Consider the following 14,446-nt stretch of genomic DNA (forward strand, 5'->3'; position numbering starts at 1 on the left):
AATCAGTTTAGCCTTAATTCAGCTACTGAGCATATAAATATTTTTTTGCTGTTCTTCTGTTTTTTGGCGCGGTGCCAACTGGTAAGAACAACTTTATTTTTTATAGTTTTGTTGTTTTCTTTTTTTTTGCTGAAAGAGAAAACTTTTTTTGTCGCTGAAAGAGAAATTTTTTATTATAATTCAGAAATTAAAACTTTACTTTATGAAATGTATAATAAAAATTTCTGTATAATAAAAATTAAATTTTTTATTATACAGATATTCTAAATGGTAATTCAAAGGTCTCTTCTAAAAGGATGCTGATATACGCGGTTTAGCGCCATTGCGGCGCTTGCGCCGGAGCGGCGCTTACTGTAACTTTTTTTTTTAAAAATTTCATTTTTATCGAGGTGCGGCGCTTGCGACGAAGCGGCGCTTTTGCCGAAAAATACGTATATATATATATATAAAATTCAATGAGTGAAAGTAAAGTTAGTTATATGTTTTCAGTCTTTTGGTGGATTTTATTTATTTTTTCTCTTATAAAAAGAAAAGTGAGTTAAGACAAGCAAAAAATTTAAGATAACAATAATTTGTCATTTTTCTTTTTATTTCACAACATGTGTTACTGTCTGTATGTATATCTATCCATCTATCTATCTGTGTGTATATACAGTGGTGGCCAAAAGTGTGGACACTTTTTGAAAGTTTCATGTTTTTCAACTTTGTGTGCTTGTAGGAACTACTATACAGCTTGGGGTAGGGTTGTTAATCCTGCTGAGAGGGTTAAAATGTTTTTTTGTTATTTAACNAAATTCTTGCCCTTTTTGATTAGTTATCAACAATCAATTGTATATTTTTTTAAAAAAAAAAACTGAACAACTTGTGCAGGAGGGAAGGAGACATGCGGCTGAAATTAGCTTGCTGCGACTTATGTCATTACACAAGTAATTATAAATATAAAATCAGTATGAAAACGCGCATTGAACTAGCATTTATAAATATCTTCATGCGTAGAAGAAAAAAAAACTTCGTTAATGGATTGAAAAAGACTGAGAAACTTCTGAGTCACCCCCGCCCCCAACATAAATTCAGTTCGTTATTAGAAAAAGAGAAATGCATTAAAAAGTAAAAATGATCATTGAATAAAAATAAAATATTAATAAGTAGTAAATTGCATATTTTTTTAAAAAAATAAACATTCTATTTTAGTATTTTTTAACAATGACTATTATTTCTTAACAATTAATATTATTTCTTAATATTATTTCTTAATATTATATCTTTGCATAATAATGGTTAAAAATGATGAACGGCTGCATTGAATGTAAAAAGAAAACCAGGATTTGCGCAATTAAACGAAGGCATGTTTACATAAGTCAGAGAGATTCTCCATCACTTCAGGATTCATCATGTCAGCGACAGGATGAGTCATGATAAAAGAAACACAGAGGAAAATAATAATCATTGCCACAACTATCACTGTTCACTTGCAATCGAAAATTGCTCTTTATGCAAACTTGCAGTCGTAGATGCCATGATTGGGAAAAGTGATCTTCGCCGAACTTGTTACCATCAATGTACTATTGTAAGCAGTCAATAAAAGTTTTTCCTCTACTGTTTTTCAAGTTTTTACTGTTTTTTAAGCCTCTACTGGTTTCTTGCATACAACAATGACCCCCCCCCCTTCAAGAGCATTGTACTCATTGATTAGAGGAAATCATGCATAGGTGATTCCAGAAATTACTTATGGCTGATCAGAAGGAAGTCTTTTCTGTCATTGAAAGAGAGAGAGAGCTGCTTATGAAATAGACACTCCAGTGGCTTGCTTTATGGAATCTGCCTTTACGGTAAGGTCAAAGTTATGCCAATAAAGACATATTTTCAACTTATCTGATTTGTTGTTTTTAGTTTAAGTTTAATTTTTAAAATTTATACCTGTGATATTAATATTTCTTGTATTTTTTATGAACTGTAACTGTTAAAAATAATTAATGTTTGAAAAGTTAATGTATTAATGAAAATATTTGAACTGAATATTGTCTCTTGATAAAATCTCATTGAATAATATAATATTTTACTGAGTGTTCACTATCCTTATATTACTTATACATAAAATAAATTTGAAAGAGCATGGAAGCATGGAGCATAAAAACATGGATCATATTTCACTTAATGCTTAATATCTTTTTTAAGTGAATTTTGCTCTGATGTTAGTTACATACAATGTGTTCAGAGTTTAATACTAACACTGCCCAGAAAAAGTGAAATTTCATTAAACTTTTGTTTGTGTATAGGGAAGACCATTGTAAATTTTTTGATTTATTGAAAAATTTTACTGTTATTTATTTCACAAGTGTTCATTAAAAGAAGATAACTGTATCCCCACAACCTGTTGATAACATTTGTCAACTTTTATCACTTAAAAATTTAATTTGGTATTAAACATTCTGAAGTTTTTTTTTCTTGGCAGCTACTTCATGAAAGGGATATTGCTTTAAACCAGAATGTAGATCAACTTAAGGAGCTCATTTATAGAAGCAATGTATGTGATTTTTTTAAAAAAATATATTGGAACAATGTGTTTGTCTTTTAAAACCAAAATTTTTAATTTTGTTCCTTCTTTGAATTATTTGAATATTATATTCTTACAAACTTTATGACTTCTATAGCTATATATTACCTCGGAAACGAATTTCTTCTCTGAACCTTTCTTTTTATTATTTTCCCTTTTTTTGGTGGGCATAATTTCATAAATGCCAACTCTACTGTTTTTAACTGCCTTCCAATTTTTATTATCTCGAAAATTTTTCCCTCTTTTATTATTTATTTATATTTTTGTGAAAAAGTTTAAAAAAATCCTCTTAATTTCATCATTAATCTGTTTGCGCTCAAAAGAGAGCGCCAGTAAAACTGTCACAAGTTTCATATCAGATAACGCCTGACAGTATCTTTGCAGTTGCTCTCATTGGATGAAATACATTCATGCTTAGTTACATTTCTGCTGACACTGACTTAGTGAGAATATGCTCTTTGAAATAATTTCAAATTGAATGAAAGGAAGCAAAAGTTTGGACTTTTGTCTATATCTGTTTATATGCTTTTTATTATTATTAAGTAATAAAGATTGATTCATATAGAATAATTATTTTATTAATTTTGCAGGCTTTTAAAAAATACAAAAAAAAACCTTTTAAAATAAAAATTCTAAATTCTTTTCAAAATTTTTACTATCTTATTTGTCTATAAATTAATAATTAAATTATAGCTTCATTTTATTGATTTGAGTTTACAATGCTTGACATTCATTTCTATGATGTAAATTTTTTGGACAATTAAGGTTACATTTTTGAGTCACTTTTTTTCCCTTATTGCTGCTTGCTTTAAATAAAGCTATTTCAAGTTTTTATCTTTTTTATAGTTTTCAAATAATATAAGAATGTAATTTATGTGGAAAATTTTTTTATTGAAATTTAATACATTATATACATATACTAAATCTTTTACTTCATATTGCTATCTTAAAATGCGATTAATATGTCTAAGGTTTTAAGAATGTAAGGTTGGTGGCATGTACACATTTTAATTTTAGTGTCTCTAATTTTTAAGCTTAAGATAATTTGTCTAATGTTCAGATAATTTGTCTAATGTTAAGATAATTTATTTACATTTTGTTTAAAAATATTTTTTGCAGTTAATGATACAAAGTTCATTTAGTTCCTCCAAAACATATACTACTTAGGAAAATTATAATTAGTTTAGTTAACTTGTTAAAATTATCTCTTTAAAAATAAAACTATTTGCATTAAATTTTGTATAAGTTTCATATAATTGCATTTTAGGGTAATGTACCAGAGAGAAAACATCTTATTTCAACAAGTTCAGCTGAGTCTTATGAAGAATTACCTGAAAGTATGTTGTTTTTGCCTATCATATAATGTTAAATATTTGTTACTGTTAATAAAAATATGTTTATGCATATAAAAGAATTAAAATATTAATGTTTCTTTCCATTTTTTCTTAGTTTCTTATAAGATGCAAGTTAATTAATTATCTAATATGTTTAATTGTAGACATAATTAATTGATGATTGACATTCAAAGATGGTTATTTGAAGAATTTCTAGAGAAATTGTTTCAGTTGCAGCTGCGATTCAATTTTTTAGAATCCTTTAATTCAATATCGTTTTTACATGCACGCATTTTGTTGATGTATCACCAGAAAGTCTAGCTGTGACAGGTTTTTGTGGAGCCAAAAATCCAGCCATTTCATCTATTTCATGAATTGGGTAACCTCTCATTTAAGGTTTCATTTCAGATAGGAAAAATTATGAGAATATTTTGGCCTGTATTAAAATCATGCTATTCCCAGTTACAGCTTTAAAATTGTGATCTTGTGTACTTAAATTTTCAGTAGATTAAAGTAAAGTTTTCCAAACTTGCTAAATGTTTTCAGTTGACCAGGTACTATATGTCAATAATTAAAACATGTATATGTTAATTATGAAAATTTCTATGTGTTAAAAATTAGTATGAAACAGGTTTTTTTAAAAAATTTCCAGGAAGTATTTGTTGTAAAAAAAGGTGTTAGTATTGAATGTGTCGTGTTTTTATTTGTTAGTAGTCTAAATGAATTAGCAAATAAAAAGCATCACCAGACATAAACCTATTGTAATCCCATTGAGAAAAATCAAAACAATCTCGTCATTTTCTGAGTTTGAAATAAATGTTATTGTGCCAAATATTTAAATTACTGAAAATTCCTTTAGGGATTCAAAATGTCTGAATAGCATGGCATATGTGATTCAAGTATGAATTCTATTTCAGACTGTGAAAGAAAAGGGGTGACATTTTTCTAACGATATTTATTTATCTATGTTTTACTGCATTATTATACTATAAAGTTGAAATAATTTCTCTTTTATCTTCAAAGTGTGAAGAATCTTAATAAGTTTTTAAAATATATTTTCCCTTTTTTTTTTCTTGTCATTCTTATTTATTTTGTTAGGCAAACCAAAGTCATTTATTGTTATGTTTATTCTACATATAGATAGTTTGAATTTAAAGTAATCTAAAGTATTGTAACTGTTTCATTCTTTGTTTCATTTAACTTTAGCTGAAGATGGGCAACACATTTGTATTCACAACATAAATGTAAAGATGTTGTTAAAAGAATATTGCTCCTTGGAATTTGCTCCAGAGACAACTAAACTTGTTGAAATTGAAAGAGTCACCATGACTGAAGTAAGTAATCCGCTTGTTTTAAACTTCCTTGTTCTAAGGCTTTTTCGCTGAAAAAATTTTTACAACCATATTTCATGCATTCATAAGGGTTCTTCGGAAGAGGTTGAGATATCTTTAACATTTGCTGTTAACCTGCAAATTCGATATTGCAGAATTCGATTTTTCTTCTGTCGTCTCAAAAGAGACTATGTCTCAGTTTAAAGGTAAACTCTATGTTGTTTTCATATTTGAGAATAACAGTCGTGAAATACTTTTTGTTAATTTTATTTGCTGCAAAAGGGATACTTTAAGAATTATTTTTAATTATATTATATAATATTAAATTATTATTAGTTAGATAGCTGAAAAAATGTGCGTCATATTTTGTTTTGTTTGCCATGATTTTAAACTTTTATGAAAGAAATATGTGTGGCACTTGAATAAATATTGTGGAGTACTTAAGGAAGTATTGTTAATTCTTTCATAAATATTGTGTAGCAATTTGAAATTTCAATTATTATTTTTATTGCAAAGAATTATTTGAAAAACAATTTTATTGCTCCAAATCCGATATTGATTTGCTAGAAAGTAGACAGGATAATTTAATTTCTTTCATATCAGAATTTATTTAACTGATGAAAAAACTTATGCTAAGTTTTACTTCCTCTCCTAGACAACAATTAAGTAGTTTGCTTTGCATAAAAGCTACCTCCTTGTTGGTACAAGTTCTTCAGTTTAATTATTCTTTATTTAGGCATCAAAGGCCGAATGTTAAGACCTGATATAATCTCTGGCTCTAAATAATCCTATGTATCTCAGGCTCTAGTGGTTTTGGAATATAATTCAGGTCAGGACCTCCATAAGTGAGCCCGAACTCATCTGTAATGGGAGACCTTGTTCCATTTCCCCTCCTTCAAACAATGCTCTTTTTAGCACTGTTTTTTTTTCTGCTGTGATATTTGAAACTAAGAATTTTTCCACCATTCAGCATAATGTTGTGGATCACCTCTGTGGGGGATGATTTGAAAACTCTCTTGAAATAGTCATTTTTCTATAATTACGACATTTAAAAATTTAGCAGGCTGCAAAGGAAGTTTGCTGCTCCCCAAGAGGTGAGAACTATCAAGCCCTCCAAAAAAGCATTGATTCTTTGAGAGAAAGTCTAACATGCTAATGAGAAGAGGCAGTCAGGGACTTGGGAACCCAACATCATACCAAATTCGGTAAGGGAGAAAAAATTTCAGGACTGAAGGCGGTGTCAGAATGTTTTGGGGAATGACAACAAACTGGATTGAGCCAATTGAATGTGTCACCCAAGATATGAAGTTGATTCAAANAAAAAAAAAAAAAAAAAAGCAAAAATGAGACGAGGAGAAAGTTAACCTTGAAAAAGTAAAAGTGACCTTGACTCACTAAAAGAGGAATGATGACAAAAACATTCCAATGCAAGAAAAGTTTGATTAAATTTATTTTTAAAGGTGGATGGAGTATTTAAAAATTAAATATACTAAAAAAGAAAGAAAAAACAAATTGCTCAAGAAAAGAGAGATTGAATTAATAAAATAAAAATCGTCACACAACACTGTGACATTATAGTTCATGAATAAACTTCCACAGTCTAGATTTAGAGAATTCTGATTCGTATATAAATAGACTGTACTTTTGTGTCAACTGTAAATTAACCTAAGCTCTTTGAAGTTATTTCTAACTAGAATAGTCTAGTGGGGTTAAATTTTGTGGAACATGTAAAAATCAGATTTGTACTTCCAAACTTTTTCAAAAAAAATACATTTGCTCTAAAAAGAAAAAATTACCTCTCAAAAACTAATAATATGCCCCATAAATTGACAGGGTTATATTAATTCTCATGGTCTTTTAGGTGATAAAGCTGTAACCAAATTATTTAAAATGGCTGGGGACTTTCGCCCTTCAGTCCGTCATTCACAAAAATTCTCATCATTTTTAATAATGTATTTATTCGTTCTTATAAAGCCTTTTATTTTGTCTTCCTTGCCATGGAAGTAAATTTTGAAATGCTCTCTAAACAAAACAATAATTGATTTATATATGCAATAATTTAATTCATCATTTTCTGTAATGATTATGTCGATAAGGAAAACTATTTTAAAAATTCGTAAGTTACTTTCTTCCAAAAATTTTCTTTCACTTTTTTCAATGGACATATTCTTTCAGTTTTTGAAATTCTACCTAACAAAAAATCTGAATCAAAATCCAAAGGCACCAAAAGAAATTTTTTAAGGATTAAAACCAGGAAAACATTAAATATTTTAAAAATTGTCAATATTTTTTATTATAAAAGTAATTTTATGTGTGCACATTACAAATTTTTAACAGTTCTATAATTATTTAGTACTACACCAACAATGTTTGCAAAAAAATTAACATAACATTTAAATTTCGAAATAAATAAAAAGGGTAATAAATATTTTTTTATCTAGAAATAAATTTACACAAACATGTAATTGCACATGAAGCAGATGAAAAACATACTTTTTAACATCAACTTAAAAAGCTGTATTTAGTATTAATGATCAAAATTAGACTATTTTCAGAACGTAATCACAAAATTTATTTTTGTTTAAAGCAAACCTATACCATTGCCTGTATTTTGCTCATTCGAGATTGTGCATTACAAGAATCCTAAAAAGGTTTACAAAAAGGAGGCGTAATATGTAAGCCTTTTAATGGGGCATTTTAAAAGAAGAAAATACAAAAATTGAAGAGATGCTAAAGTTAAATTTCGGATATTGATGAATAAGCGATAGAAAAAGCTATATTAAGCATTTACATATCTTGTTTTTACAAAGACTATACAGGAACTTTCAGATGAAAATTTACACAAGATTCTTTTCCACTGTGATTTCAATTTTTTTTTCTTCCTTTTACTATAATGTAGATGTTTTTCAGCTAAATTTTAAACATTATTTCAATCAAAGAATTTTTTTGCTATTATCATTATTTTACTGTTATATTATTTTAAACATAATGAAAATAAAAAATTTATATACATGTCTCAAATTTCAGTCAAATAATTCAAAATTAAAGTGCACAATTCTGATAATATAAATGCTCGCAAACTTAAAATATTGTTTATTGTCAGTGCTAAAAGAAAATTGCTTCTAATATCATATCTTTAAATTTTAATGCAATTAAACGAATACAAAACATTTTGTAACAAATCTATTCATGCAATGAATGGTGACCTTTATATAAGAGAAGAAAACAGATGCCAGGAACAAATTAATAAATGAATCTTAGAGCACATTATTATTTGCACAAAAGACTTGTCATTTATTAAAGATAATAGAAAATTCATGAAAAATTAAAGAAACCAAATTTTAATTACATTCAACAGTTTCATAAGGAGGAAACTAAGTACTATGAAGTTTTTTCAACATTATATCTTATAAAGTTTCATCAATGCTCATATATCTGCCAACCCACTTTTTCTATCATTCTAAAAATTTATTGCAAAGTTGCAGAATAAATACTTGACCTTATTTTTTTCTGAATTTTTAAATTCTTATTTGAGTTAAAAATGAATAAGAATAAAAAAAATCATGATAAACATTACAACTATTTCAATAAATAACTATTTAATTTCAAAACTAAACATACTAAGAAATAAACTTCATCCAATTATAAAAGCAATATATTCTTACCATTATCCTTTTACATAAACATCTCTATAATCTTTTGGTGAAACACAATTTAAAAAAAATATTTGTTATTAAATACGATATTTGTATTTACTTTAACATATAATCATAGTTGCTTTTGCTATAATTTTTTGACTTTTGCAAAGCCACGTCTCGCCTAATTAAATTAAGAAAAATCCAAATCAAGCTCAATTTCATCTAGCAATTTATGTGCAACTTCTTACTGCATTGCAAGCAAAGGAAAGAACACTAAAGTTGAAAAAAGCATCACAGTTTTGCTTGAAAATATCGATTTACTATGATTTGAGGCATTGAATAATTTTTTTGAAAATAATTATTCAATTTAAAAAAAATATTAATGTATAGTATTTAGTATTTAAAAAATATAGTATATAATTTAGTACTGGTATTTAAAAAAATATTATAATTCAATTTTTTCAAGTTAGATAAATGATAATTGTTTACATTTTAGTCAATTTTGAAATAATAATCGCGTTAATCACTTCTGTAAATTTTAAGATAAATACACTAGTGTTCAAAAATGAGAGAGTTTTCATATTTGGTAGCCTATCTCCATTATGACAGACCAGATTTTAATACACTATAAAGTTGATATCTGACTGGAAAATCGATTCAACAAATATCCTCTCTTTTTAAAGTTTAAACTAGGTGAGCTTGATGGCTGCCTAATTTCCATTAAAATGAAATCGCCACCCGATTCCATTCTCTAAAGGTTAACATTGAATTTTAAGACTTCATCCATGTACCTCACACCAGTCAAAGAACCTCTTTCAAAGACATGGATGGGTCAATGACCATTCAACATTTTGCCTATCAGGACAATCAAACCTCTTTTGCCTTAATGTCCAATTTTTCAGATATCTGGAGACATCAAATTTCTGGTTCTTTCCATACTTCCATGAATTATTCAAACCAGGCACTCACTATCTACCTACCAACTAAATAAATCAACTGCTTTAGCAGAGGAAGTTTGATAATCTTGGCAGGCATCATACTAAGTAATTAAAAATCTTTCTATGTTCTTTGGAGAGGTAAATTAGCTAGTGTGCAGCATATGGATAAATTCTAAAAGCTCTATGATTGCCTTGATCAACAATAGACACTCACTTAAAGCTGTTTGCTCTCGCAATTTTCTAGAAGATATTCGCCAGATGATTGGCCACTCAGATCTTCAGCTTTATAGAACATAATATAACTTTATAGTAGTACATGTTTGGAATGGAGAGCAATTAAAATAGAACTCACAATCTTTACTATTGTCCAGGGCTTGAAAACTGCTTTAATGAGATAGTGGTACCAGTTTCGACAGAAACTCTTAAACTGCTTTATTTCCATAATGAAATCAGAATATCAGCCTGTGTCTCCGTAAAAGTGAATCTTGAACTTTATTAACCTATTTTTCATTTCATACCATAATCACTGCTTCATACATATAGTGCTACACATAGTACATATACATAGCTACATATAGTATATTATAACCATCGAATGTTTTTTTTTTAANCCAACTAAATAAATCAACTGCTTTAGCAGAGGAAGTTTGATAATCTTGGCAGGCATCATACTAAGTAATTAAAAATCTTTCTATGTTCTTTAGAGAGGTAAATTAGCTAATGTGCAGCATATGGATAAATTCTAAAAGCTCTATGATTGCCTTGATCAACAATAGACACTCACTTAAAGCTGTTTGCTCTCGCAATTTTCTAGAAGATATTCGCCAGATGATTGGCCACTCAGATCTTCAGCTTTATAGAACATAATCTAACTTTATAGTAGTACATGTTTGGAATAGAGAGCAAATAAAATAGAACTCACAATCTTTACTATTGTCCAGGGCTTGAAAACAGCTTTAATGAGATAGTGGTACCAGTTCAAAACCAGTTTTACCAGTGGTACCAGTTTTGAGTGGTACTCGTATATAAATTCGTATATAAATCAACTGTAAATTAACCTAAGCTCTTTGAAGTTATTTATAACTGGAGTAGTCTACTGGGGTTAAATTCTGTGGAACGTGTACAAATGAGATTTGTACTTCCAAAATTTAAAAAAAAAATACATTTGCTCCAAAAAGAAAAAAATTACTTCCCAAAAACTAATAATATGCCCCATAAATTGAAAAACTTATTCTAATATTGCATAAGTATCCAAAAAATACAAATGCCATCAAAATCTTTATTTTAACTATAATATGTTGTAGGCCAAAAATGGACCATATGCCATTGAAATTTACAATGCCTTTAAAATTATTGATAATCATTTTTAGTTTCATCAAATAAATTTTATGAAGTAGCTGTTGCTACATTTAATGACTGTGCCTAATATTTGTCATATGATATATGAAGCATTAAAAAAGCTTCANGATTCCTTTCCATATATTACACAAATTTACTTTAAAATGTCTTCTCTGAAGGCATATTTGTACCTATGTTTGATCCAGCAGTTAACTTATCACTTGTCTTCTGGCAATTGTTCAAATTTTCAATGTATAGTTAATTTATGATATATAAGGAAACCTTGGGACAAAATTGTCCCAAGGGAAAAAATTGTCTGCTTACAAGGGTTGTCCATTTATAGGAAGGGTACATTAATAACTCCATAAAATTTATTTAGAATGACAATTGTTGAGAATGTTTTTAGAATAACTCCATAAATTGTTTTTAGAACAATCACATAGAAATAATAATGTAAACTTATTTACACATTTATTTGAACTTTAAAAATCAAAATATTTACAATGCAAAAAGAATAGATGAAGAAATTTTGTACTAATTTCTTTTTATACCTTCATCTGACATATATCCCAGGCTCCAAGCAATCATATTTATCTCAGGTTTTGGTTTGCTTGAGCTGTTTCCAATCTTCAAAAGTGAGCTTGAATAAGTCCTTCAAGAAAAACCTTGTTCCATGTCCTCTTCTTCCCATGCTTTTCTTTGTTTCTTTTGATCTTCTTTTATAACTTTTGTTTTAGTTGTCTTGGAGTTTCAGTTGATTCAGTTTTCCTCTTTGTGTTTTATTTTATAGATTAGTGGTGAAAAAGGTTTTAATTGCTAATTTCTTTATTTAGGCATCAAAGGCCGAATGGTAAGACCTGATATAATCTCTGGCTCTAAATAATCCTATGTATCTCAGGCTCTAGTGGTTTTGGAATATAATTCAGGTCAGGACCTCCACAAGTGAGCTCGAACTCATCTGTAATGGGAGACCTTGTTCCGTTTCCCCTCCTTCAAACACTGCTCTTTATAGCACTGTTTTTTTTCTGCTGTGATATTTAAAACTAAGAATTTTTCCACCATTCAGCATAATGTTGTGGATCACCTCTGTGGGGGATGATTTGAAAACTCTCTTGAAATAGTCATTTTTCTATAATTACGACAAAAATTATCTATTTAGTTATACGAAATATATTTATTGAAAAGTTGTAATCTTTAATGAGCTTGCATCTCATCTACGAAATGAGAGGGGGCTAAGGAACTCTCTACCCCACCCCTTCTGTGGTCCCTGTAGTTTTTAAAATACCTTATTCTTATAAGGAAATTCTTCTTAAAACTTTATACATACAGTTTTATTCAAATTCAAGTGATGCAGGGTTTTCATTGAATATTAGTCATAGAAAAAGTCATTTGAGAAATCATTATTAAAAAAACATTTATATATAGCACACCACAAAATATATTTTGTCCTCTCAAACTTCAAGTTTGGAATACTTATGTATTGAATATGTCTTTCTTAAAACATACCTAAAAGAATCTTTGATTCTCATGCTTTCTTAAAAATATTTTCAAAAAATGAACAATTTGGTTTCTACATTTATTTTCACAAATATTTATAATTAAGTCTTTAATAGTATTTGTTTCTGTAAATGTAAATAATTATTTGGTGTTCATAGTTCCTTTTTTATATATCTAGCCTCAATGAGTTCACAAAGGAAATACGGAGCCTGAAATTTGGAAGTACAAAAGGTACACATTTTCTTGAAATATATTTTGTTTCTGTTGTTATTTCTAGTCAAATATTTCCAAATTTTTGTCTTAAACTAATCCATTTATTTAATTACTTGAAATGTTGTTATCAGCGAAAATAGATATTGTCTAGTATAAATAGTTTATAATTTGTTGTTTCTTATTGTAACTGGTTAGTCATTGCACTAGGAAGAACATAAGCAGATAAAAGTATCTAACATTCTCACTGCATGCGATTCGCATACGTGGTCTTAAATCAGTGCAACTTGCATCTTGGCAAACATTTGCATATAGCATCTTACACATAGTTCTTAAACTCTCACATGACATGTGTCGTGTGGGCAATCGCTTGCAGTGGGAATGCTTCCTAAGCAGGAAGGGAATTTAGATATAAATTCTCTATTACAAGTTCCACCCAAGGAATAAGATTTTGTAGAAGAATTGGAAGTTGTTTAATTTATAAAATAAAAAATATTTTTAATAATATTTTATAAATTATGTGATAAGATTCCGAGAGTTAAAAAATTCTGACTTTATTACCTAGAAATTAACTAAAGCAGAAAAAACAAACTCTTTTAATTTTTTTTGTTTTAATTTTGCTTTTTCAATTACAACAATAAAGGTCTATTTAAGTTACTTCATATCAATATCGAACTTGCCAGTGGTTATAAAAGCATATTAAAATTTATTGTCCATATTTATGGGAAGGTATAATATATTTCTGTAAATAGCGAACAGAAGTAATATATTTTTTATTTGACAAAAAATTCATTTATGTTAGTTTTTTTTTCTAGAATTCATTGATTACACAAAGATTATGATAATGTTTAAAGTCCTATTAATATTGTTTTAACTTCTTGAGCATGTTGTATTGTTCTTTTATTTAAAAAATTTTTATACAGCCTCTCAAACCAGTCTTTAGGAGATTTTGACTCTAGAAATAAAACAGTGGTTTACCAATCCAAGAACTACTTGGGATAAGTGCTAAAAAAAGGTATAGTCTTAAAAGGTTTGCTGGGGATTCTAAATTTAGAGAGAGATACTTATCTATAACAGTTATTGATTCCATTTCTTCCACAGGCTAGATTTAGAGAATTCAGATTCATATATAAATAGACTGTACTTTTGTGTCAACTGTAAATTAACCTAAGCTTTTTGAAGTTATTTATAACTAGAATAGTCTACTGGGGTTAAATTCTGTGGAACATGTAAAAATGAGATTTGTACTTCCAAAATTTAAAAAAAAAATACATTTGCTCTAAAAAGAAAAAATTACCTCCCTAAAACTAATAATATGCCCCATAAATTAAAAAACTTATTCTAATATTGCATAAGTATCCAAAAATGCAAATGCCATCAAAATCTTTATTTTAACTATAATATGTTGTGGGCCAAAAGTAGACCATATGCTATTAAAATTTACAATACCTTTACAATTGTGGATAATCTTTTTAAGTTTATCAAATAAATTTTATGAAGTAGCTGTTCCTGCCTTTAATGACTGTGCCTAATGTTTGTCATTTAGTCTATTAAAGAATCTATTAAAGCTTCTCATAATCTCTTAGCCACAGCTGAAAAAAGTATG

The 14,446-nt window shown here is 28.1% G+C and overlaps 1 protein-coding gene across 1 annotated transcript; it reads left to right on the forward strand.

Annotated features, from left to right (window-relative positions):
- Nucleotides 1-1,705: 1,705 nt before the first annotated feature.
- On the forward strand, nt 1,706-5,677 carry LOC122273057 (E3 ubiquitin-protein ligase RNF10-like). Its single transcript, XM_043057111.2, has 4 exons — nt 1,706-1,829; nt 2,453-2,524; nt 3,822-3,891; nt 5,095-5,677. The coding sequence occupies exons 1-4, from the start codon at nt 1,812-1,814 to the stop codon at nt 5,271-5,273; spliced, it is 339 nt and encodes a 112-aa protein (XP_042913045.1). The 5' UTR covers nt 1,706-1,811; the 3' UTR covers nt 5,274-5,677.
- Nucleotides 5,678-14,446: the final 8,769 nt, after the last annotated feature.

Source organism: Parasteatoda tepidariorum, unplaced genomic scaffold (assembly GCF_043381705.1).
Source record: "Parasteatoda tepidariorum isolate YZ-2023 unplaced genomic scaffold, CAS_Ptep_4.0 HiC_scaffold_1217, whole genome shotgun sequence".
Taxonomy (NCBI): domain Eukaryota; kingdom Metazoa; phylum Arthropoda; class Arachnida; order Araneae; family Theridiidae; genus Parasteatoda; species Parasteatoda tepidariorum.